This window comes from Epinephelus moara, chromosome 11 (assembly GCF_006386435.1).
Source record: "Epinephelus moara isolate mb chromosome 11, YSFRI_EMoa_1.0, whole genome shotgun sequence".
Classification (NCBI taxonomy): Eukaryota; Metazoa; Chordata; class Actinopteri; order Perciformes; family Serranidae; genus Epinephelus; species Epinephelus moara.
In genome coordinates this window covers 29036869-29064848 of record NC_065516.1, presented here as the reverse complement: position 1 = coordinate 29064848, position 27980 = coordinate 29036869, and the positions used below count along the sequence as shown (strand labels likewise).

General features: G+C 42.0%; 1 protein-coding gene across 1 annotated transcript in view; it reads left to right on the top strand.

Annotated features, from left to right (window-relative positions):
* adarb2 (adenosine deaminase RNA specific B2 (inactive)) overlaps positions 1-27980 on the top strand; it is a 266657-nt gene that overhangs the window by 226124 nt on the left and 12553 nt on the right. The window contains exons 5-8 of the mRNA XM_050057205.1: positions 3930-4098; positions 8370-8521; positions 12231-12399; positions 20367-20548. Of these exons, the coding sequence (XP_049913162.1) occupies positions 3930-4098; positions 8370-8521; positions 12231-12399; positions 20367-20548 (672 nt within the window). The remainder of the gene's footprint in view (positions 1-3929; positions 4099-8369; positions 8522-12230; positions 12400-20366; positions 20549-27980) is intronic.

The window sequence follows — 27980 nt, the reverse complement described above, 5'->3', positions numbered from 1 at the left end:
CTTGTTCCACACTACCTTAGACTTTCCTTTCTTCTTCACTGTGCTCTTTTTTCCTCAACTGCCCACACACACACACACATACACACACATACACGAAACACACTCCTCTCTCCCTTAACTTTTTCCTCCCTTGCCCTCCTTCCCATTCCTCATCAGTGGAGGTGTCAGGACTCCACCGCCGCAGTGCCATCTGGGCCGAGGCTGATAAAAGCTCATGTGCCGGGCCGGCGATGCCTGCAGGTCTGCCAGGAGCCAGCGAAGCCTGACTTTCAGAGGCGATGGGAGAGATTTGTGGCAGCCAGGGAAGGAATGGCATGCCGTTAACGTGCTGATCCAGCCTCTCCCCCCTCTGCACCACCTCTGTCTATCTGTCAGTCAGTCGGGCTCTCACATGGCCCCGCACTAGCCTGAATCCTCACTGAGAAAAGTGTCTTATTCTCAAAGGAAAACCAACATGAGACAGGATGACTCTGTGATCTCTCTCATAGCATTTGCTCCGTGTCTCACATTGAGAATGCCGCTTGGATGACCTCTTTAGAGGCTTATATCACGCTGTCCAGACAGGTTGGAAGGAACTGAGGCCATACAGCCAGAAAAATACTTGTCTTTAACTACACATTTACGCAGACAACTGGTTTAATGTAATTGCTCACTACTTATTTATATAGTACACATGCTACTAGAGGCAAATGACCTTTTCCTAGGTCGGTGAAGGCACGACCTGCCCTGCTCTCCCTCTGATTGGCTAGTGCTCGTTGCCTTCGTTGGTTGGGTTTGGTTTAGGCAATAGGAATGAGATTAGTTAGGGTTAGGAAAATAATGTCAGGGCAAGCCAATCAGAGGCAGAGTAAGACAGAGCAGAGCACGCCATGTCATCACCATCCTTGGAAAAATAAAATCACTTACCGGAGGATTCCACTAGAGGGCACCACAGAGAACTCAGATTGTGTGGTATTTCCAGATTTGCATGATGTAAACAATAAACATTGCGGCACTCAAGGAGGTTACTATATTGTTAAAGGGATCCACCATATTGGCTTTTTGCTGATATCCAATATGCGGATATATAATAACTCATTTGGCCGATAACCAATACCGATATATCCAGATATTACGGAAAATTATGCAGCTATATTTCCCGAATCCTCTGACTGATTCTTCTTCTGATATACTTATTTATTTGTTTGCATGTACCCCGGTTTATCTTTATTTTTTATATGTATTTTAATTTATGCAGGCCTACATACAGTATGTATTACGCTGGTTTCAGACCATGTAGCCTATTTGTGTTTGCATTGTGTAGTGCTATTATTTCATTGTCTGGTCTATCTGCATTTCTAATGAAGGTTTCCTTTAAACTTTAAAAAGCTCTGAGAAAAATATTAGTTAACAGTCCTTTGTTTTCTAAGCGTGTTGTTTTACTTTGTGGTGGTGTAAGAAATTTGTAAGACAGATGTAAAAAATATTTTTAAAGCCCTGACAAAGACCTGCAGTGGTGGAAGCATTTTGGCTCTTTTAATGATTTAGCCACTACAGTAAAGGTTTTTGAATACTTCCTTCCTCGTTTTCTATATATATGGAGCACCTAAGTTTCCTTCCTGTCAATCCTGTTTTTTCCCATTCTCTATGAGCGCCCGACACAAGGTTTTGATCAACGTTTTGTGATATCTTGGCCTAAAACAAGCCCTAGCCATCCTCGAGTCACTAAAGAAGTGGACCTACTGTGCTTGCTTCGCCCTCACATCACACTAATTTGTCCTGCGGTGACCCAATCATGGCTCCCACAGCCCCCACACAGGAGCGAAGGAGTCTCTCAGAAAATGTGCTCACTGGTACTGAAGCTGAGCCAAGAAACGTGATGCTGCTGCCCCTCTGTCCCAGGAATTAGAAACACGTCAAGGTCAGGGAGTGAGTCAGTGAGTCAGTGATGGTCCTGCAGGAACATCCCTGGGCCTGGATCTTTGGTGCAGCTGTTACAGAGATACAAAACAGTTGGAAGAAGCAGCAGGCCCGATCCTTTGATGTAGAGAGCAAGTCTGGTTCTCTGCTGTGTTTTCTAGACCTTTCGTGATTGGCTCGCTGCATTTGATGTTATGGGCGCATATATCGACATCCAGTATACCATTCACATGACACAAACATCCTAAAGCAGCCACAAAATCACACAGAGTGAATATGGAGAAAAGAGCCCTTCCTCCTTCCCTGGTTTTAGACTCAGCTCTCTCCTGTGTGCGTCTCAATGTGAAGAGGTGAAAATTCTGAGTAAGAAGGAGTGGTGCCGGCCCAGTTTATAGGTGGAGGGTCTCATCCCTCCCTCACTCCTTGGATCCAGCTAATCCTGGCTGGTGTGGTGTGATAGGGGCTTCTGAGGAGATGCTACTCAGCAAACTGTGGTTATGGAAATAACCCAAAGTTATCTGTGAGAATGACCTTTTTACCCTGTTCTCCTCCTGTGTTTTCTTTTTCATTTCACTGTGTGAGCAAAGGGAACTCTGTCACTGATGAAGTTGAAGACCAGCTTCAGCCTGAAGTCTATTTTTCCATTCACCCATTGCCGTCCATTTGTATTGTATTAGCTTTGTTTTATTTTAGAATTACTTTTTTTTATTTCAGAGGCATTATGTTTTGGGGTTATTCGTCCGTCCATCCCATTCTTGTGAATGGGATATCTCAAGAACACCTTGAGCGAACGTCTTCAAATTTGACGCAAACGTCCACCTGGACTGAAGAATGAGCTGATTAGATTTCGGTGGTCATAAGTCAAAGGTCAAGATCACTGAGACCACACAAGACATGTTTTGGGCTATAACTCAAGAATTCCAACGCTAATTATGACAAAACTTCACACAAATGTCTGATAGGAAGTAATGATGACATGATGACGTTTTATATTCAAGAGGTCAAAGGTCAGCTTCACTGTGGCATCATAATATTCTGCACAAAACACTTTTCTGGCCATTATTCGGGTGTCATAAGTCAGGAACAGAAGGGGAAACATTTAGTCAGACACTGAATTGGTGACACTAATCTTCAAACTGTGCTGATTTTAAAGATCTTCTGTGTGTGAAGCATCCATGTTTTCACAGACAGGGATGTAAACTGTGAGGGAAACTTGACTGGTGTGCAGAGGCATACAACTGCAGGGTGGAAATTCTAGTTTCTTATCAATTCCTGTTTTTTATTTTATGTTTTTTATTTATTTACTCTAAAAAAATACTTGTTTTATACAAAGTAGTGTTAAGACATTTTTGGCCCAACTATGCCAAATGTATGCCCACTACTTCCTCAGGACAAGTTGGCAGCGTCTAAAAGTATTCAAACGTGCACAGGTGCAGAGTGAAGACACACTGAGCATGACCTTAGTGATGGAAAATGCATTGCTTACCCCAGGTTTGGTTCTTTATTCTTGAAAAGACCTTGTGGCATCTGGGTCTTTGTTTTCTAAAATATGTAAGTTAGGAAGCCTTCGCCAAATACAAATTTATGCAATAGATAAAAGATGTGGAGAGCTTCTAGAGGCAACATCTGTGATTTTGAAACCAACGTCTTTGAAGTTCAACATGTGATTTATTTATGTCCTCTCCCAAAACCAGTCTTCATCCATTATGCATGAATATCTTAGAAACAGAAACAGTCATATGTATTGTCTGAGCACTCTGGCTTTTCACCTTCGCCCACCTTACTGTTTCTTGTGGTTGATTTTAGCAATCTAAGCAATGTTAGTCTGCTTTCTTCCTCTGTGAATGTCAGCGTGTTCTCGGACTTCTTTTTTAATGATGACAAAATGCCTCTCACAGACAGAAAGGCCATACATTAGATATTAAACACCGAGGGCTGCTATTAAACTCATGGATTTTTGAATCAGTGCAGTCAGTGGAACATATGACAAGCAAAATAAGATCAACGTTTGTCTGTAATTTGTTTAACAGGTCTGGACCTGAGGCACGCCCAGGTGGTGGCGTTATCCACGGGCACCAAGTGTATCAACGGGGAGTATCTGAGTGACCAGGGACAAGTGGTCAATGACTGTCACGCTGAGGTCACAGCCCGCAGAGCCTTGTTACGCTTCCTCTACTCTCAACTTGAACTCTTCTTAAGGTAATAGATCTGTCACCTGCCGTGAAACTTTAAGACACGCAGACATTATTTGAGTGCTGTATTTACCCCTGAGGAATTTACATTCTTTATCCCCTTGAATAACTTAATAATGCTCACTGTAACTAGCCAATTAGTTTTCTGGAAGGTTGGCTTAGTACTGAAAAATCCTTTGCCTTCATCTCATGGTTCTGTTCTGACATGTGAAGTGACTTGATTCTGTTTCCACCAAAAATACGACATGAATGTTGGATTCTTTAGATTAGTTTTAACTCTGAAAATAATGGAAGTATTATGCTGAACGAGTTTGGCCTATTTAATATAAACTGCACTGTTGGGTGGTGTTCAGACCAAAGATTTGCAACATGACGAAACTGTTTCAGAACGTTGCAGAGAAAAGTTGCAGCCGTGTGAACTGGCCGTCTGAGCTCGACTGAAGTCAGCTGATGGTGTCACCTGCAACTCAGCTGGTTAAATTGCCGTCGACTGGTTTAAGAACGTAAGGCTGGTCACACATTTCCACAGCCTGTAGTGATGACCGCAAGTCAAAATGACCGCGGACGGCGAGTTCCAATTCTGCAGCAGGTGCTCCGTCCCTGCCAAGGCCTCTGTTTTCGTCCTCACGGTGTGCCGAAGTCATATGCTGGGTCGCTGCTGCTGCTCGCTGTATGTGCCCATGCCCCCCACAGACATACATCCTCAATGACTGATTGATTAATCTGGTTTTTAATATTATTTTGGTAAATTTATTATGGATACAGCCGATCTGATGCTGGTTTTGTTTCTGTTTTTCACCGTTTCATCACTACTACAAATGCAGCTGTAGCCAGTATCTCACTATCACTATCCTCATTCAGATTTTAAGAGGCTACAAATTATATACAGCCACAAAATAAGCCTGAAAAGCTGCAAATCAGAACGGAAGTACAGAAAGTTGTTGCATAGAGATGATACACCGTCTCATCTAGTTGCACTGGTGTGAACCAGCAGGTTTTTAGAACGTTGCACAATGGCACGTTGCAAGTAGTTGCATGTTTCAACTCGTCATGTTGTGAATCTTTGGTCTGAACTGGGCTTAATAAGATGACCATGTGCTTTGTCTGGAAAGTTTTTATCTACAGCAAGTATTGCTTTGTAGTAACATGGTATAAATTAGCAGAAATATAGTAATTAAAGGAACAGTGTACCCCCAAATCAGAAATATGCATTTTTCGTCTTACCTGTGGTGATATTCATCAGTCTAGATTGATTTGTGTGGAGTGTTGGAGATATTGGCCATAGAGATGTCTGCCTCCTCTCCAATATAATGGGACTAGATGGCACTTGGCTTGTGTTGAGTTTTTCAAATGTGTATGTTCTTTTGGCACTTTGAACACCACAAGCCGAGTGCCATCTAGTTTTATTATAGTGGAGAGAAGGCAGAATGATGCGTAGGCTTCCTACAGTTTAGTTTCCAAGGTGCCTCTAACTACTTTAACATGCAGTACATTACATTATGCATCACAGTGTGCTTAATAACATTAAATATCTTGTTTGTTGACCTCTCGCTGCAGTGCCAAAGAATGCTCTCTCCTCTATAACAAGCTCCATGGAAACAGCTCCGCATCAGAGACTTTTCAATAATCAACGAGTCATATGTGTGCTGTTCTCTCCAGCTAACTAAGCATACTATCACACACTCAACTGGTTCAGCTCAGGGTCTCAATGGCCTATTTGTTTTTAGCACTTTTTTAAATGCATCTACTGTGTGTGCCTTTGCAACCTGTGCCACTGTACGGCGTGCTCTGGTGCACACAAACTCACCAAGATTCTCACCAGCATCAAGAGCGGTCTTGATGAGTTTTGACTCCGAACTGCCTCCAGTGCACAAGCATATATTATGTTTTTGAGCTCCCCGAGGAACTCGATAGCAAGGCTGATTCATCAGATTAGTGGCTAGAAGTCTAGATCGTTGAATGTCATATTTGCATACACAGCACTGACTTTTTGTCTTAGCACAATGCTGGGTGGCAGGTACAGAGACTTTGCAGCTGAGTAAAATGGCTAATGGGGAAGATAACTCATAATGAAATGACCAAACAAAATGCCAGAACTGCCATATTTACACGCAGGGAAAGGACATCGGAGACAGAGGAGAGGTTATATAAAGACGCTGTGCTTTGCATCATGATGCATAGTTTAAATATACTATATGTGTTAGTGCCTATGTGTGTGAGTGATGAAAGCCTTATTGCTGCTCACAGCAGAAACAATGACCATGATATTTATGTTAGATTATGTGTCACCTGGTCGGTCATATTGTAAGATCTCAGCTCATTGTTAATGAATGGAAAAAAGGCTTTTATAAACTATTGATTTAGCCATCCGTAAAAATGACTGGAAATGTTATTTTATCACAAATATTTATCAAATCCTCATGTTACACTGGACCATTGTTTAGTCTGTTTAATAACCTCAAACATCCAATGTGCTGACTGTACGGTGTTGTGGAAAATTGTTCTGTAAAACACTCAGTCACAGAAACAATAAAAACACATAAAACACCAGTTAAAGTAGAATTATTTTAATCACAAGGAGACTGATACAGACTTTCTTAGATAGAAATTATGTCTCAGCTAACATTTTATAGCGTTTCAGAGACAAAGACAGTCAAGGTGATCGCCATTCATTCATTCATTTTCCATAACCTGCCTTGCTCAGGGGCACCTTGGCAGTGCCCAGGAGGCGAGCTGGCACCTCTCCAGCCACCAGTCCACGCTCCATATTTGGACTTAAACAGGCAACCCTCCGGTTCCCAACCCAAGTCCCTATGGTCTGAGCTACTGCTGTCCCAGTGGCCCCAAAGCCCCATACACACCAAACCAATATCAAAGAACTGGTGGTGTCGAGGGCTGAGTGTTGCATCACCTCAGATTGCCTGTGTCTCGGCCAAAAAGTTGCACTTGAATACACTGCAGAGAAAAAAGCCAGTGGCCAACTAGCATGTATGTTCTGTGCCTGAATGGAAGGTAATAACTCTCTATACCAGCAAGTGGCGGTTGTTCCTCATTCAAAAAGGGAAACCAGAAGACCAAAAGGACGGATTCAAGATGCTAGTTAGCCAGTTAGCACATTAACAACACAAGCCGATGTTGAGAAAACACGTTATCTAACTTGAATGCAGGGCAGTGGAAGAGTCATACTTAGTACTGAGGCTACTCTTTTGGCTGGTTGTTACTCTTGTTATGATCACGTGATGGGTGATGGTGATGATGTTGACGATGATGACGGTGGTGTTAATGTTGATATTGATGGATGTTGTTTGTGACCACTCTTGTTACAGATCACTGTATTTGGTTCCCCCCACCTCCCCCCGATTGTTGGGTATTTTTATTCTTATGTGTTCTTCTCTCAATTTTTAAGTGTCTTTTTACTTCCTGTGCAACTAATTGCCCTCTAGGGACAATATAAAGTTGAAGTTGATGTGCTGGCGAACAGTTACACAAACAATTATTATGGAATGTTTCTTCTAAAGAGCTCAGTGGCTAAAATACTAATTTTACCTCCGATTAGAATTTTGTTTTTGATCTCATGCCCTCTTGACTTTAGTTTTTTGTTTACGTACCTCACTTTTGTTATACTTCTCATGCACTGAGCTGAACTGCCAGTCAGAGTCATTTCATTCAACGACAGGCCCCACTTCTCTGAAGCAGATTCAACATGCTGAATTAGCTGGAGAAAAGCAAACAAGTGCCAACGATGTGGGACACACTGCAAAAACAGGGCAACAGACAATCAATGAAGGCCGATCAGTGACCGACAGCTGACCGTCGGCTTGGTGTGAGGGACCTTAACAAGCCCACAAACGTCATGCAGCAGGCAGAATGAACCTTAACGTTTAATAATAGTTTGTTTTCTCATTAAGCCCTAACAGCATGTTTGTTAAATGTCTAACCATTAATTTCTTTCAGTCAGTTCTTTAGTTGACCTTCATGCTGACACTTTCACGACTCAAATACAAAGCATGTTTAGACCACAGGTTAAACTCACTCTCCCTGTTTCCCCTGAGACATTGAGACAGCCTGAGTAATGTCATGGAGTCTCACCTGACAGCAGGAGAATGGACTGTGGTCAGAGCGAGGGCCGGTGTCCATCTCTCTCCGTCTCCGCCTCACTTCATCATTGGAAACGAAAAGTAGAAATCTATTTCCTATGCTGTGATAAATGGTGCTCCCTCTCTCATCAGTCTCCCTCCTTCTTGTTGTTTTCTCTTTCCTTGCCTTTTTCTCTCAAAGTAAAAGGCCAGAGGACTGGGAGGAGTCGATATTTGTGCGGCACAAGGAGTGCGGCTACAGGTTGAGAGACAACGTTCATTTCCACATGTACATCAGCACGTCGCCGTGTGGGGACGGGAGGCTCAACTCGCCGTATGAGATCACAACTGACCGTAAGATACCAGGCCTTTCTGTTTCTTTTGTTTGTTGACAAAATTAAGTTTAATACACAGCGCACAATTCTACGTCATGTAATTACTGCCATTGTCTTTATCATCCCATTCTCTCAGTCAGTCTCTCAGGTTTACAGATAGATTATTTTCTCTGGCAGATATTCTGAAAGCAACTGCTCTGCTTTTTTTTTTCCTACAGACACTGTCAAGAAGCTGGCATCCTTTTCATGTCACATCCCAGCTTTGGCCTCTTTCAGCCACGCTGTGCTGACTAGATGACATTTTATTGCTTACCCACTGAAAATAAATTGTATATTCATTTAGACGGTTTGCCCAGCATTTTTCTGGTGGCCTACGAGTTCAGAAATGTAATCTGGACTGCAGTTTCCATCAGTAGAATGTATATATATACCCCCCCCCTCCTCCTTTCATCACAGACTGAAGCTGCTATTCAGCTCTATGAATATACACTACAGTGCAGTGCATGGTGAGATTTTCATGAAACCAGTAAGGATGGAAGGAGAGAGGGAGAAAAGATGACGCTGTCATTGGAGAAGCCTTTGAACTTGACGTTTTTGGTCATTAAACCTCTTAAATGTTCTGCAGTGCGCTCTCAGAGATTAGAAAATTACTTAGTACCTTTCCCTGACTGTTCTTAAACATTTCTGAGCTGGAAGTCGGGGCTTAATTTTTAGCCGCTGTCACATCAGCCAGAGCAACAGCCATGGAGGAAGAGAGAAGGAAGGAGATTTTAAGCCTGAAGAAATGAGAGGTTATTAAAACAAAAACACTGATTACTCACGTACACTCGGTCACACTCTTAGAGAGATATCCACATTGTAATTGTACTGAAAGCAAGAAAACATCTTTAATTTATCCCACATTTTTCTGATACTACGCAGACTATTTTCCAATACCTTGTACTTCAGTTAACAATATTAGCGCCCATAGAGGTCAAGCTGCCTGGTACACACACATGAAACCATGTGAGAGTGGTTTAAACAAAGGGACTGTGCTCTCACTAACAGAGTTAAAAAGACGATGGTCGTACAGTCTGTTATTCATACAGTACTACATCATACCATGCCTTATGTGAACAGTACTAACTTCATCAAGGATGCATCAAAACTGCTTCATCCACGAAAACGGTTCCTTCTCCTTCCTCCCAAACCGCAGACTGCTCTGAACATCCAGCAACAATCCAGTCAAATGCTCACTTCATTAACAATTAGGCAGTCAACAGTCCCGAGATAATGCATTTAATTCCCTAAATGAAGCCATTAACCTCATTTAAACTTTTGCTTTGAAAGGAATCGCAATGTTTGTCCTCTGCTGGGATCAGTACCTGTCATTTAAAAGATATAATTGTAATCTCTTATTGTTTATGGGCTTAGCATAATATTAAATAAACATTTATTTTGTTTTAAGTACATTTATCCAGTTGCACATGAACACCAATAATTGATACAGAGAATGTAACACTTAAAGGAGAGTTACACCTGTTTTCTAAACTCATACATGATATTCCTGTGGTCAGTGACAGTCAAAAAATATTAGTGAACTCTCTCCCAAATCCAAAAGCTAGAGTGCTAAAACTCAAATTTTTGATGTCATCAAGTAAAAGTCTAGAACTGCTCCAAATACAATGACTGGGAGAAGATGTTCTAGAGCCCTCATTCCCAACCCGGGGGTCCTGACCCCCACCTGGGGTCGTCAAAGTTTCACTGGGGGGTCATGAGGCCTTCTTGAATTTAAGGGTTTAAGAAAACTTTCTTTGATTAAGTATACAGTAGGCCTACATCTCAGCATTTTGATAATTTATATGACTAAAACTGAATGACATTATTAGTTTTATTTATATACCACCTTTCATACAAGAAATGCAGCACAGGGTGCTTTACAATAAGGGCATTATGAGCACTGAGTGCTTCACATGAAAATAGAATGAACATAAAACAGAACTGATTCATGAAATCATAAAGTTATAAAACTATAAATCATAAAATCAAATCAAGTGAGATTTTAAAAAGGTTGCAGCAGCGTGAAGCTTAAAAAGAAAGAGTTTCAGACCTGTATCACAAAGTCAGAGCTAGTTAAAGGCTAAAGTGAACAGATACGTTTTTAGCTTTCTTTTAAAAATATTTAGCGAGCTAGCCTCCCTGATATCTATAGATAGTGTGTTCCATAGTTTGGGGGCGTAATTGACAAAGGCTGCATCCCGATCTTCTTCCCCCTGTTGCTGGAAACCTCCAATAAACCAGCAGCAGATGATCACAGTGTTCTTATTATTATTAGAGGCAAATTAGCAAGGGAGTTAGCAATATGGCCTGGTCCCAGTCCATTTAGGGCTTTGTATACAAGGAGGAGGACCTTAAAATCAATTCTAAATGTAACAGGAAGTCAGTGCAGAGCAGCTAAGACTGCTTTTTCAAGGTATTAAGTTGAAAACAAAAACATCTCACAGGATAAGGGCACAGTGAAGACCTAAACACAAGCTTTCACTCTCTCTGCTAGTCTGCCAGCTTTCAGTCTCGCCCTCTATTAGAAAAGTATATATATATATATATATATATATATATATATATTTTATTTTTTTATTTTTTTAATCAATTTCTCCCAAATTTTTTGTTCATTTTTCCATCTAAAGTCGTAGAATGAAAGAAATTCTGTCCATACAGTGTATTTCATTTATAATCCCCTGCCATTTGGCCTATGATGGAGGATCAACTTGCAACCATTTGCGAGTTATAGCTTTCATGCTACTTGCTAAAAGTATCTTTAATGAATATTTATCTTTGCATTGGACAGTTTCAGGTATATTTCCTAATTATAATATAATAAATGAGATTAAATCCAAATTATTTTACGAGTAACAGCTGCCATCTCTTACCAGTATGGTTGTATTTTTGGGCATGCCTAGAAAACATAATGATTGGCCAGTGAGGTTACAGGTAATTTCTTCTTTGGTTGCTCATTGCCTGCTTCGCATCTTTTTGTAAGAAATTAAGCCTATTGCTCGGGTTTCAAAGGGTCAAGTATGTACGATTATTAAAATAATATGATGTAATATTCACATGAAACAATCAGCTCAAAATTCTATAAAATTGCTTTTTTACACAAACTTACTGCAGTTATTGCGTTCGCTATTAGGAGTAGTTGCACAGTATCAGTAACTGTGGCAGTTGTTCTGCACTGTCATTGTTATGCATTGACTATAATATGAAGGTTGGGAGCCACTGTTGTAGATGACACAGAGAGCACCCAGGGGAAGGTTCTTTTTGCAACATTTTGCATTTTGCTGCTTCAGAAGTGAGAACACAAACAGTCTGTGGGTCCTCAAAATCAGTCTCTCATTCATTGTCTATGGAGCAGCTCATCTTGGGCCAAAGAAATAATATGTTGGAATTCTTGATGTAGGTGATCCCCTCTAAGAGCTTTATGGACGATATAATGGATCTTTTTCTATAATATATAAAGAGCAACATTGAGGAAAATAATGTGTCCGGCCTAGTTTACCTGGTGTATTTTGAGTAAATGTAATCAGAAATGTACAAACTGAATCTTGGCTGCTGATTAAATCTGAAACTGCTTTGTATTATGTGGAAATTCAGTGTTGGTTAATTAAATTTGGTATCCAGCAAAGCCTTGTAACACAGAATGACATAATGCAGAGTGATGAAGACTGTGGTCGTATGTGTTGTGTTTGCAGTACACAGCAGCAGACACCTCATGAGAAAGCACCGCAGCCACCTGCGGACCAAAATCGAGTCAGGCGAGGGGACGGTGCCGGTGCGATGCCGGGGACCCATCCAGACGTGGGACGGCGTCCTACAGGGCGAGCAGCTCATCACCATGTCCTGCACTGACAAGATCACCAGGTCAGTGTTTTCAGATGTTACCTCTGGGTTTAAAACGTTGTCGCTGTCTGGGTTAAACGTTGCATTTTGTCTTTGTGGCAGTCTTTCTGTTCCAAATCGAAACCCTCCCTTTATATTCTGCCTCATTTCACTTGTTGATTTTGTTATCTGTCAAGTGGGTCAAAACTAAATTGGGCGAAAGCACCCTTCTGTGCTGCTGCTATACTGAACATCCTGCAAACTGATTTATACCTGAAACAACCTGCTGGTCTCTCTTGGCGAGTTTAAACTGGAAATCAAATCTTTTTCCTCTCAGATAAAATGCTGTCCTTGCTGTCTTTTGCTGAGATTACACAGGTTTGATATTGGACTTTATAAAAAATGTTACTTTGTTCACCATTTTAAAGTTTTGAGTCAGACTTTATGTTTTGTTTGTGTACAACGTATTTCTTCTACAGAAAATAGTCAGAGGACTTCAACAACACCATTACCAAAGCCCTTAAGTCCAGATGAAACAAGGTTTTGAGAGTATCTAGCTTCAGTATCGTGATGTATTTTCAGGTGAAGCAGGATAGACAGACGAGATATAATGTTTGGAGGTATTTGATTTGATTGTTGAAAGGGGGGCGTGTCATAACAGTGAGGCCCCGATGGTGTAACACCGTCAGAATAGAGAAACGAAGTCCATCTTATGCTCCATGTAACATTAGTTGCTGAAGCAGTCCACTGTGAGGCTGCTTTCACACCTTCCCTGTTTGGTTCGGTTCAGTTGAACACAAGTTTGTTTGCCCCTTCAGTGCGGTTTGTTTGGGCAGGTGTGAACACAGCAATTACACTCAGATGCACACCAAAACAACCGGATTGAGACCTTCTTGAAGAGGCGGTCACATTTATCTTGCAAGTGTACTCTTCTTCAACGTTTTGTTTACTTCCTGGATCTTTCCCACATGGAAATTCTGACCAATCAAGAGCAGCTTTCTCATGCAGGCATTTTATCTGGTCCGCTTGTAAATGCTGCCCTGAGAACATGAACCAACTCTAGGCAATTATACAACTCTGCAACAAAATTAGTCCCTGATTCAGACCAAAGCAAGACAACTCTCAATCTGAAAGCACCCTAGAATTCCTGGAGTGGTCACAGATGCCACTTTCCTCAAAGTGAATAAATTTCAGCAAGCAGTACTGGAGTCACGGCATTTTGGGGAAACGAAGACACAGAAATATAGCATGCTGTAGCAAGCTAGCTAACGTAATCTTAGCTCTGTGCTGCTAAAAGTTGCAGACTGACTCACAATAATTATATTTTAAAATGAGATGATTATAGCAGTACATTTTTATGCCAGTGTTATCAGTACATACTGTTGATGTCTGATTTGATAGGTTTTTCACATATTTTTAAAAAATTTTTAAGTGCTGAATTCTTGTCTGGAAGAAGGCTGTTTTCTGGCACAGGGCTTTAAAGTGTAAAAAAAAAAATGTTTAAAAAAATATGAATAAAAAAATAGATAAATAAAATAAAAATAAAATAAATAAACATTAAAAAAAAGCTTTAAAAAACAAAAGCAGGTTAAAATATTTTATGAATCTTTTTTTTTTTTCCAAACATATTAATCCCTTTAAAATAAAGTTTCACCCCGGAAACAAAATCAGTGTTTTGATAAGTTATAATTTACGTTTTTGTTAGGGGCTGGACATGATTAGTCTCAGCTCTCAAGACTGGGTAAAATAGGTGCACACTATGACTCGAAATGTGATCAATAAGAGTTGCAAATATAATTTACCCATCATCCCTGCTGAGCATTGCTGTTATCAGTGCAGGGATTGTGTTGATCGTATTGTAAAGGTCATGAGAGATGCCTTCACCTGAACTCCTTACAAACTGTGTGATCAGCTCGTTCTCACCCAGGAGGTCTCTGGCCTACGCAAGAAAAGAAGAGTAAAGGGTTCATTGAAGAGTTAACTTTATTAGGAGATTATCTTCCTTATGAGAAAGAGTGATCCCTGTTTAAATAAAGCATTTTAGAGTGTGCTTCATGAGTCAGATAGAGGTTTGTCTGATATTTACTTTTGCACACCTCTGTGTGTCGTTGTGTTGCTGTAAGCCGTGCTGTATATGAAATCCTTTGTAGGCCGGATGGTGACTATTGATTTCCCATATGTAACTTGAACAGGTAATCCTGTTCTAATGAATTAGTGCATTAATCATGTCATCGTTTTAAGCTCCAGATCTGTAGGGCCGACTCTCCTCAAGCTAAGAGATTAGTCATTCAACCCTGTTACGCTTTGTGAGATATTTATTTATATATTTATTTTCTTTCTCAGGTTTTAGCAGTTACATGCTTAAATGTGAGGGTGATGTTTCCATACTGAAATTCAGTCGACCCAAAAATGTTTTATTGCTAACAATAATTTTAACTTCAGCTTAATTCTGTTTATTTATATACTAATTTACAACTTGGAACACACGTAGTTCACACAGAGAACAACAACACAATGGAGCCTGTGTGTGTTCTTAAATTATTAATGTATCGTCCGCATGTTGGCAAGCCGGCACAGGACAGACGGCAACGCTAAAACAGGACAGCTTTGCTCTCCTGCCTCCGTTTTCACACTGGCCTCACGTGTGGGGAGTGAAGGCATCGGTGTGTACACACTGGAGCATCTTTACAGGCGGAGGAGATACCTACACATAAACACACACACATATGTTTAGTAGAGAAACTGAGGCCCCTTGTCCACCAAAGGAGCTGAGAACACCAGGCGCTTCTCAGGAAACACCCAGCTGGGAGCATTTGACAGCACTTTGTAGGTGCAGCAATAGAAACAGTATCTATAGGTGCAGCATTTCTAGAGCTGAGGCGCTTTGGTTGTGTCTGGTTGCTATGATACGGAATATTCAAGGAAGTAAAAATGTTGCCACAAGGTAGAGTACTTGCTCTGAGTAAAGGGAAGGCTGAAGCACAGGGAGGGAGGATGGACCCACTGGTCTATGTGTGTTCATGTGAGGAAACATATGAAAATAAAGACGCAGTATTTTTTACATATTTCTCCTCCATGTGATGGGTGGCTTTTGTGGTATTTGTCCTGCTCCTTCTCCACTGTGATTCGGCAGCCAGGTAAAGAGTGACAGTGATGAGCAGCTGCAGCGTTTTACTCAAAGTTCATTCTTCAATTATCTACGACCAGAAAATATGTCAAAAGTACAGCTCTAAGTGTAGAATAGACACTTAGCACCTAGTCACGCTGCTGCCGTTTGTCGTGTAGTGTAAATACACGGTGCTCCCGTTACAAGGAATTAAAAAAAATCAGCTGGCCTCAGGACACAGGTGTCAGTGTCACCAAATTCGTACTGTATGTCCACAGACACTACACTACACTACACTACAATAAAGCAAAGATGTCATTAATGTCTTTGGCAACATTTAGATATATATACCCAAACACACATGAATTATAGGTGGAAATTGAACGGTGAATTAAGAATCTAAAAGGTATCTATGTATATATATATATATATCTGTCATTGTCAAAGTAAGGAGACCAATCACCAAAGAAATGACATGTTTATGTACAGTACCAGAGAGGTGTTTATGTTGAAGAGATGCCTGCCAAGCCGCTTCCCACTTTTCAAGACCAACAAAAAACAAAACCAATTGTTTTTTTTGTTATTTATTGCAACCTGTCGCTGTTTTTCTGGCGGGGATAGCACCACAAAAAGTGGTTGTTTTATACTGAGACATGACCTCGCTTCCAGCTGAGATTGTGCTGATTGTGTGACATGATCTTTTCCTATCCATAACTAAGTGGTTTTTGTGCCTAAACATACCCCCAGAAACATGGTGTCTACAGGTCCTTAAAACATCTGAAATTGTCTTAAATTCAGATTCAATGGGTCTTAAATATTATTAGTTACATTACTGCAAAACTTCTTCAGCCTGACAGACCCAAAGACTGTTTACAATCTTTGGACAGAATGAAGAATTACAATAACGAATAGCAATTATGACAGTGATGAGATTTTGTTTTCTTTTTTACATTAAACACATTAAACTTAAACTCCCCCAACTGTCATTTTTCCTTACTGGTCATTTTCAACTGACCCATCAGTGTGTTTACCTGGAAAGACTACACACACACACACACACACACACACACACACACACACATATATATATATATATATAAAGATTTGTGTATTTGTCTGTGAAGATTCTCAGTCATCCAGGTCATGGTAATCATGAGTGCTATGTCGTAGGAAACTGGACTTGCTTGAGTTTCTTGAAGACGTTTCGCCTCTCATCCAAGAAGCTTCTTCAGTTCTAACTTACCGGTGCGGAGTCGCAGGCTTTAAAGGTAGGGTCTGGAGGATGTTCCAGTTGCTGTTTGTAAACACACATTCAAATTTGGCCCCTCCTATCAGGCTCAACTCTCCCGGGTGTACGGAGCCCGGAGGTACGGAAGAAGGCTTCACAGAAGAGGTTCACGCTCGGACACGCTCGGGCACGGCACCTGTGCTCTCTCATTGGCTGGGGAAATCTCCGCCCAGAAGCGGTCCGAGCTCACAAAAACATCAAAATACAGTTAAAGGGCAGGAGCTCTGCAAACAGAGTCACCACCACACATGAGTAGAAGCCCATAGGTGATGATTAAGCAGGATTTCATTTGTATATGTCGATATTTTGTTTTGTTTGAAAATCCTCCAGATCCTACCTTTAAACTCTGTGTGGCATAAGCAGAGTAATGTAGTGTATGCAGTTCAGTGTAGCCAGGAATGCACAGATTTATACACTGGGGAAACAAAACAACCACTCCACAAGCACATGGCACAACACAGGAGAGCCAGCTCCTCAGGTCAAGACTCAGCTGTCCACTTACATCTAAAAGAAAAGGGACACTCGAGGACAGCAATGTTCACATCTTGGCCAGAGAAGAAATATGTTTGAAAGAAGCATCATCATCTACGTCAAACTGCAACGACCATCGTTAAACAGAGGAGGTGGCCTATGACACCATTTATCACCCACCTACAATGCAGTCTCGGGATCCCCCCACAGACGACTTAACACCAGTTCTCACCTGGACCCATCTAACCCTAATGACACACAAGATGGCCACGTGGGTGAACGACTCACATTGTGACCTCTCGACTCTGTAACAGTTCACACCTACACAGAGTTTAAAGCCTGTGGCTCCGCACCAGTCGTTAGAACTGAAGAAGCTTCTTGGATGAGAGGTGAAATGAAAAGAAAATCAATCAAGTCCAGTTGCCTACGATATAGCACTTGTGAATAATGTGAATTTCCATTGCAGGTTTGGTCTTAAATTCATATAAGGTGATATTAAAAAAGGTCTTAAAAAGTCCTAAATTGAACTTGGTTATATCTGTAGACACCCTGAAAAAACAAGATATAAATATATAATATAACGTGTAATAATAAACATTTCTTTGCCATTTTAAATACATTCTTCTCTTCTTGACAGACTGACATTACCGTCCCTTGAGCCATGCTGCTAGTGTAGCTAAAAATACCCAGCACACAATGAAGGGACTCAACAATAGTAATTCTCTACTTCCACCCTTGATGTTGCGTTTTCTAACATATCTGAAATCGATTTTTAATATAGTCTCAGTCTTTCTGCCAGGACTGGGCCTCAAAAGGAACTGAACCCATGAATTTAGCTTAGTAAGCACCGCGCTGTGCCAACTGAGCCATACAGGACTACAGCTGAGCCGCTGTTGTGTGTGAAAGGACTGGCACAAACACACACGCACAGAGAGATAGAAGGAGGGAGAGAGAGGTGAACCCTTCTCCTGTGGAGCCGCTGTTAATTTGACCAATTTGATTCAGTTGGCCAGGGCTGGAGATGGTGTGATTAAATCTACCCAGGTCACCAACGGGGGTGAAAGCAATTACTTTACAAAAAAATAGAGTGACGGGGGAGGGAGAAGGGACACCCTGCTTTTCTTCCCTTACACCATCCCCTCCCCTCCATCCGTCCCGCCAAGCTGGACGGCAGACGCGCTCTCTTTGCTCCACAGCCTCCTCTTTACGATTTTTTTATTTTTTTATATTTTTTATATCGCTGTAAATGATGGGTGGCCGTCGTTAAAGTGAGTGGGTCACAAAGGGCCAGTTTATCAAGGTCAGGGTGGAGGGTGGAACTGAGAGGAGCTTAGGACCGCAGACTCAACACAGCCACACACACACACACACACTGCTGCAGTCTTAAAGTGATCCCCTGGATACTCTTCTTATCCTCTGTCACACTCATTTTGCAACCTCCCATTACTTTTTTATTTCCCCACTTCCTTCAGCTCCTGCACTTAATTATACTCAGTTCAGTCTTGACCATAAGGGATTTTAAGATCTTTGCTCTTATCATAAACATTTTTAATATTGGGTAATATCTCGGCCCATCATAGCTTCACCTGATGTGATCATTTTGTTTTCTTAAACCTGGCCCCGTGAAGCTCCTCTGCTAATATTTGATTTGAAGTCGACAGCTGGATTTAATTGAGGGGCCTAAATGGCTTTCATATAACGATGATGTTCTCCATTCCACTGCAGTTTTATGCAGATGAAGACATTACTTTAATGGTCGGCGTTTACCGGGGAGGGAAGAAAGGATAGATGTAGAGAGACAGACAGAGAGAGAGAGGGAGAGAAGAGGTCTCTCCCCTCTCCTCTCTTTAAATTCACACACCCAAGCCAGATGGCTGTCTTTTCTTGCATGAGATTAGAAGATGTTTCTGATTCACGGTGTCGCTTTCTGGGTAAATTAATATTTCAGGCTAAACTATTTCTGTTTTGGTGAAGCACTGAGGTTGTGTGTGTGTAAGTGTGTGAGTGTGTGTGTGTGCTCTTTGAACAAAGCTCCTCCTCTCTGTTTGAGAGGTAAAGGACAGATCTTGCTGACAGATTGCAGGTAAAGCGTAGGCAGGCGGCCGCTGCTTCGTGAGCGGCGTTTAGTGATTCCCAGAAAGCCGTTGATGTTAATTGACTGCTAGGGAAGCGAAAGAAGCCATAATGAGTGATTATTAAGTCTGGGGGGAAAAAAACACAAAAAAAAACAAGCAGCCGCTGTAATTGCATCCATGATAAAGAGACATTGATTAACAAAAAGAACAATGATCTAAAAATTAGTAGCATAATGTCGAGGCTTTGATTGTGCCTCGCATAAGTTCATTAGTCCAGTGCATAGGAGAGTACACAGCTCAGGCGCACAGCAGGCCGTCTCTCCCTATGAAGGGCAGGAATGATAATAAACACAGTAATTATCATTTTCCATCCATAAATTAGCATCTGCTGGTTAAATAGAGGCAGTAGGTGGCACATGACCAGCTGGCTACAGTATCAGGCGTTGGTGCGGCTAGCAGGATTAGCCCCACAGTGATTTTGTGTCACTGGTGGATCCCCCTAAACAAATCCTGAGGTGGTTGCCCCTCTTGCTGAACAATCGACGGAAGGTTGCCGTGCAGTGCATTAACCTCAATGGCACTGATGAATGCACACGTGGTAATGCGTAGCTCCATGTAGTGAATGCTGATGGACTGACCTTTGGCAGCATTGTTGTCGGTGGTGGCGATGATGGTTTGTGTCTCTGAACCAGGGAAAATGGAATAGGAGGACGTGTGTGTCTGTCAGATTATGTGTTTGTGTGTGTTGTCAGTCCAGTGGCTGTTATTCATCACGTCCCACATCAAGATAATGATCAAATTGTCTCTACCTGTCATTGAAGCTCTCACATCTGTCTCCCTCTTTTTCTCCCTGACTCTCTCTGCCCATCTTTTTACTCCTTTCCCGCCCTGATTCTATCTCCCTCCCCAACTGTTGCCTTCCCTCCTTCTCTCCTTCTTTCTGTCATCCTCACCTACATTTTCACAAATGCACTTTATGCCGTTCTGTCTATCAACCCCTCCTCATCTTCTTTTCAATCATCACACCACTTTCTCCCTAACTTCCCCTCTCTTCGCTTCCCCACCTCAGATGGAACATCCTGGGCCTGCAGGGGGCGTTGCTGAGCCACTTTGTGGAGCCGGTGTACCTGCACAGCGTGACCGTCGGCAGCCTGTGTCACACGGGCCATCTGGGCAGAGTTCTGAACCAGCGGCAGGAGCGCCTGGGCCCACTGCCCGCCACGCATAGACGCAACCAGCCCCTGCTCAGCGGTACGACACAGACAGTCAGACATGTCTCAGTGTGATTTAGACAAATCAAATTTAGGAAATACATCAACGCTGGGAATTCTTCACACCAGAATGTGTCACAACGAAATTCATTTACAAGTCCTTTCAGAATAGCTGCTGCTGGAGGCTTGGTCTCTGTTTCAGAGGCATCTCTGATCTCTGAACTGTCAGGAGAGTGACAAGGTGCAAATTTGCAGGTCAAATTCACCAAAAACTGAAAACTGTGCATAAGACCTGCACAAATGCTCTTGACTTTCATGAGCAAATCTACTGATCACAATACACAAACTGAACTGTATTGTACCGTACTGCTAGGTGAAAACGGGGCTTATGTGACCCTGCTATATTAGATCATTGACTCTAAAGCCCCATTTCCACCAAGTAGTACAGTACAGTGCAGTTCTGTACACTAATTTTCATTTCCACTGTGAAAAGTTGTGGATGGTACCAATGGAACCGTTCCATCAACGTCCCCATGTTTGGTCCCCCCTCTGTTGGGGTACCTAGCACACAGATCTGGTACTAAAAGGTGGAGCTGTGAACACTGCAGTCTGATTGGTCAGTAGAGGACGGTCACTCTGCTCAGGGCTGAGTTGTGTCTGGTTTTGAGGCTCATGTAACCACTGTTCATACTGTGGAGAGTTTTATTAGTAAACTGTAACTATAAAATGAAAGGATGTTTTGCTGCCTCTCACAGCAGCTGGGGTTGGAGAAAAAGATAACTTCATTCACTGGGCTGACTGCCGGCGACTTTTAAGGTGGAACGTTTACTTGTAATGTTACTCAATGCATGAGTTGACGACATAAATTAATCAACACACCTTAAGTTTCACTTTTAACATCACTTTAGTTTTTATATGACAAACACTTTTGGTTACAAGTGGATCTTCAAGTGTTTATATATATTAATTCCAGCCGGGTTATGTGAACTGCATGTATTCTAATACTCACTTGGACAAAAAACAAGCATTGTGGAGCGTTGTTCCTGTGGGCTACGACAACACTAAACCCCTGAGCTTGCCTGAAACGGACTAAATGCACAAACCCACTATTTTTAAAGACTCTCACTGCAGCCTGTTCTATTTTGTTTTGAAAATGTCAGCGTGCAGCCTCGTTCTGTGGACGATAAACGAGGTGCAGATTTCCATCTGTGTCACCAGTAATGAGGAAATACGGAGCAGTGAGTGACAATAAACCCGCCCACATTTAAGAGTACTGTGTGCGGTTGAAACTCTAAGGTCTTGGTACCGTGTCTGAAGGGTTACTGTTGGTTCCAAAGGTACCATACCGAAAGGGTTTGGTGGAAACAGGGTTTTTGAGTGGTTGTAGGGCCCTAGCATTATGTCACTTTGACACAGTATTTTTGAAATGCAGTAGTTTTGAATAAGAGTTGCAATTTCATATCATAAAATGTGATTTGAAATAATATGCTGTGTTGAACCACAAACAGCTGTTTTCCTATTTTATAGAAGGTTACAGTGAATTACTGCTGAAAATCACTGCATGAGATTGCTCAGCTAAACTTTATTACTTCAGCTTTATTTACTCAATTTAATTCTTTATTTTTGTAAATAGTTTTTGCTACAAGCTGTGAAGACAACACTGGTATATTATCACTTTATAGGTTAGTATGGCAAACAGTTGCCTGTTTACTATTCCAGCAGATAGGGAGCAACATTATCATTCATATGGAGTCGTGTTTGTGTCCACCTGATGATCGTAAGTCCAATATTCACTCAGCTTTTATCTCTGTGGTGCCCTCTACCAACTCAGCTGAAAAACAGCATTTAAACTCACTAAATTAGGAATTCACAGGTTGGTTGGTTGGTTGACCTGCTTGGAGGTTTTTGCGATTTTCATGTGGCCCAGTGAAAGTTTTATCCGCTAGTTTTTTACATTCTCTGCTTTCTATTGAAACAATCACATACCTGTCTGTGCTAAATATAAGCAGCTCTGTGTTTACAGATGGGGCCATCCCGTCCAGAGATCCTGGGCCATATATATACAGTATCTATTTTCAGAGGTTCTTTTTAATAAATATGTCAGCTCCAGACCAAATGAATCACAACAGATCACACATGTAACACCCACACCCACGCACACATGCTTGACAAACTCATGTACCCCTGCTCCTCTACGGTTACATTGTGCCAGCCAGACAAGCAACAGCTATGAAGTTGTCTGGCACGTCTGCCTTCGGGGCTCCACTGAGACCTGAGGCTTTCGTTTGTAGTGAAGATGAATGCTGGAAGAAGATCTGAATGACACCCAACTTGTAGAAACTGCATCAGCCATCACTTCAGATCTAGGCCAGTCAGAGTGGCTGAGCGACAGAGACGCACAGCGATGTAGGGCACGGTTTGTTGCTAGGGATCATTGATGAGAACAAAGACAGTGTGACAATAACATATTAGGAGCTACCAAATATATGTATGTGTATATGTGAGTGTGTGTGTTAGGGTTGGCTGATTTTGACAGTATATGATCTGCGATGGTAGAAATAGGTCCACTGGTCGAGATTTGGGAACACCATTAACACCTTAATTTCTTGTTCTGTGGATTCAAGTGGTGTCTCAAGTAAAAGCAGTTATTAATACATATATGTTAGGGCTGTCAAGCAGTTACAAAATATCTAATTAATTACATGCTCTGTGATTAATTAATCTAAATTAATCGCAAGAATATTGGCAGATGTGTCATAGTACAGCTGTTGGATTTTGAACACAATTGTCTCCCTGTCCTCTACCGCGGAATCCATTTTGCAAGGGAGCTAGTTAGTCGGTCATAGGTTGGTTTAGTTTGTATCTTAATGTCTGGTCAATTGTGGCTTGATGAGGGTGGCTGCTGGCGCTAGCATCAGAGGCTGTGCTAAATTGGACCTATGGGTTTGAGGTGATATTTCAGGCTTGAAGTCCTCCGATGGTAAGAAAATTCCTTACTGTAGAAATTGCAGAGAACGGTGCTCCCATCAACAGTAACATCTGGGTGTTTTTTAATGTTCCGCTCACATGGCCAAGCAGCGTCATCTCGTCTGCCTCCATGATGTGACAAAGCCACTGTGGCCTTCAGTGACGCACCGGGTCAATGGGCACCACGGAACGCCATTAACTAGTGTTAATTAGCCCAAAACATTAAAACCGCTGACAGATGAAGAGAATAACTTTGATCATCGTTTCAAAATGCAAGGTTGTGATGAGACACCTTGGGTCTTAACATTCACGTGGATGCCTTTTGACATGCCTTACCCACCCAAACACCCATACAGACCAAGTACACTCCTCATGGTAATGGTACTCTCTGATGGCAGTGGCCCCCCATCAAGACAATGTGCCATACCACACCATATTAACTGCTCAGGAATGACCTGAGTACCATGACAAAAAGTTTAAGGCATCGACCTGGCCTCTAAATTCCCCAGATCCCAACAGATCAAACATTCGTGGCATGTGCCAGTGCCCCACCTCGCACCATGCAGGAATCAAAGGGTCGACCGTCAATGGGTCCTTTCTTCACACCTCGAAAGGCCAGAGCCAAGTTCAATCCACCGTGGGGCCTCTGACCTGTTGAGGCATGGACACAGGACTTCTGGGGTACTGCCACATCCCACAGATGCTCAATCGGACTAGAATGTGGGGGATTTGGAAGCCAGTTTGACGCCTTGAGCGCTTTGTCATATTCCTTGAACCACACCTGAGCAGTGTTTGCGATGTGGAAAAGCGTATGACTTGTTGGGGGCCACTGCCATCGGGGAGAACCTTTGCCATGAGGGGGTGTGCTTGGTCTGGTGTTGTGCATGTCAGGTGGCATCCACATGAATGCCAGGACTCAAGGTATTCCAACAGACCACTGCTTTGTAACAAGATGACTGATGTTATTCACTGTCAATGGTTTTAATGTTTTGGCTGGGCGGTGTATGTCCACACTGTGTCAGGTTTCAAGAATACTTCTTGAAGGTCATAGGAGCTCTTTGCGTTGCAGGGCTCTGCTGCGGGTAATTGGTTGCCATGAGGATGAATATTTTGTGAGGCCTATCCTCATCAAGATTGATAATTGTACTGACTTGTCCTCTAGTGATGATAGCCAGGGCAAATTTATCATTGAATCCTCCGACCGCGGCCTCAGCGAACATCTCTCATGATTTGTTCGATGGCTTTTTGACGGCAGTCATTTGAGTTGTCTGGAGCGGAGTTTTCAGATTTAGATATTACAAGCTGCAGTTAATGTTTGGAGGATTGTGGTCAGGTACGATCCATTCGTTAATCAATCATAGTCACTCATAATAGTAAGTTAATCACTCTAACTATAATAAACCTCGTATTAAGTACATAGTTGGTTTAATGACTACTGTTTTCTTTTTAAAGAATAATGCCGCCTTTACATTTTTCTTGTTCTTTGTGTTGACAGATGATTTAGACATGCCCTTTACCTTCAGACACCCTCTTTACTCTAAACAGAGGTGGCCTCTCTCTGACATGCCTCACGATAATGTGTGTTTTCTGTGTGTCCACACATCGCAATCTGTCAGATCTTTGCACCTGTGGTACCTCGAGTAGCTACAGTCTATTGAAGGGTAGAAGGGTGAAGGAAAGGGTGGAGAGGAGGGAAGATGGACAGACAGTAAAGATGGCCCTACACCAAATCAATGTAATCACAACCCTTATCAGGCAGCCATTCAGTCTGAAGGGAGCTCGGACAGAGAGACAGACAGGCTGAGGGGAAGACAGCGAGACAGCCAGGCAGGAGGGGGAATAAAGAAAAGCAGAACTTCGGTTGCATTCAGTTGTCTGTGTGCGTACCTCCCCCCCACCTCCTCTCATCTCCTCCTCCCTCCTTTCATTGGCTCTGATGAGCTCCCCGGCTATTGTGTGTCCAGGGTTATTTAAAAGCAACACCCCTAGAGGAAATTCCTGGGGATCGCAGGGCCCGCTCTTATCGCACTCAGCCAAAGCAGCTACACCTGAACCCCGAGGGCCAAACACATCGATGGGCTGACTTGTCCTTCACTCTCATCCTGCTGTTCACTTCCACCGCAGCGTGAACAGAAACTGTGGCAGGGCTTTGTCGTTTTGGGATAAGGAAAATCAGGACAACAGTAGATAAAGGAAACATTAATAATGGCTGGTCACCACTTTTGGAGCTTTGCAGTTGATTGAGTAGACTTGCTTGTTTTACAGCTACACCCTGCTTTGTTCACATTGCAGTTTTAAATAGTAACCATGTATACTACACGTTACTAAAATATTCAATATATGATTTATACGATGGGAGGTTGCTTAAAAATTTTGGATTAAATTTTATAGACTGTAGTATTTATATACATCCCCAATGCAGTATGTACAAACGTGAAGATTTCCATTCTTCCCAGTTCGGAGTGGCTAAAATCTTCTGCCTCAATATATGTTATTTTATATCACGGTAATGGTATATGTCACAGTATGGTAATTGTGTTGTAAATTTACTTAAGAAATTGTGTAAAATATTTAGTCTGATATATGTATCAGATATGCTTCTTAAAAGCTGATTGATCATAAACCTCTTCCACTGTGCCCAGCTTTATGGTTTTTTGGTTATAACCCAAACGTTATATTGCCATCTGTAGCAAAACAAATTATAACAAAGAAAATATTTAAAAAATGGTTTGAACCAAGCATTGTTGTGGATATTCTGGGCTGCAAATTTTTATGATATTTGTCTTCTAGAAAAATCTACAGCCAAGGTAAATGGTGCAAAACGTGAGACACTTTCCACCTGGTTTCACGCCACTGCTCAGATCCATAGGTTGTTCTGACATTCAGCTCTCTCTCTAATTGTTACATTAAAAAACAAAACAAGAACAAGAAAAGGAAAAAAAGCATATGTTGGGCTTTGCTTTGCCTTTTGACCCTCTGGATTGCTCGATATGTGTTTATTCAACTTCACCAAAACAACCGGACCGAGACCATCTTGAAGAGGTGGTCTCGGTCCGGTTACAAACGAACTCTGGTGCGGTTCATTTGTGGTGAGAATGTGTTCTGACCTGGATGTGAACCAACTGCAGTCACATGACACATTGTTTGGGTTAAACATGAGCAAGTTACACTCCTGGAGGATTATTAATGTGCACCTCCTCCTGTACTGCCTTAATATGCACATTCAGCACATCCAATGCATCAAAACATTGTTTTCTAGTTGGAGCCGCACCTCGTTTTCAAAATGTATGGTTTGACTAAAATGAACAATGACAGCAATATAGTCCACGATGAGCAGCGCTAAAATCAACCTGCGTAGTTGTCCCTCCATTGTGACATTAGAAAGTGTCACATTTATCTTGCAAGTGTACTCTTCTTCAACGTTTGCGTTACTTCCTGGATTTTTCCCACATGGAAATTCTGACCAATCAAGAGCAGCTTTCTCGCACAAGGAATTTTATCTGATCCGCTTGTAAATGCTGCCGTGAGAACACGAACCAACTCTAGGCAATTATACAACTCTGTCACAAAATGAGTCCCTGATTCAGACCAAAGCAAGACAACTCTAGGTCTGAAAGCAGCCTTACACAGATGAAGGCCATCTGAAGAAGGCCATCTGAAGAAGGCCATCTTTTTACGCACCTGTTGCTTTACTACTCTTCTGCTTTATCATCTCCATGAGGAACACTTTCAAAAACCCTGCATTACCCTTCAGTGTTGCAGGATAGATGCAATGTGAACACATAAACACATAGGTTGTGCTGTATTGTGGCTCGACATTAGCCTCAGATATTAAGCCGCGGTGGTGTGTGTGTGTTGTACAATTATGAATCCCATAACCAAAGGCTCTAATTCTGCCTCTTTCATGTCTGCCAAACACTTCCCAGAAGAGAAATTGATCAAGTCTTCAATGAGGGAAAAATCAAATTGGCTATTACAGAAACAGAGGAGTCAAGTCCATTGAAGGGATGAAATGAGCCATGAATGGAGCGAGAGAAAGGAAAAAGGCAGGATGGATAGGAGAGTCTTTTGTTCAAAGAGGTGCGTCTCCACAAGAGAGAAGAGATGGGTAATAAGAGACTTGGAGGATTGTTACTGTGGCAGGCAATTCATTCCAGCTCCAAGGAGCTACAGAAAAGAAGAGCTGAGATTGGTGAATGGAAGAGTGAAGATGGGAAAATGAGTGTGGCAAGGAGGGAGATGATCTGCAGGCATGTATTGTGGTATTGTACATCAGGTATTGTACTATAACAAGCTGTCTGTCAGACGGTGAGATCAGAGGCAACTGTTGTTCACCCGTCGCACAGAATCTGTCTGCTGATTTTCTGTGAAGGCACCTTTAACATTGCATGATATACTGTAATAAATAACTGGACTGGAAGTCTAGGTGAAATCCAAGACAGCGATTCCTTTCTGAAGACAGTTTTACAGATTTAGAGTGGATATAATGTTCAAGCAGCACATAA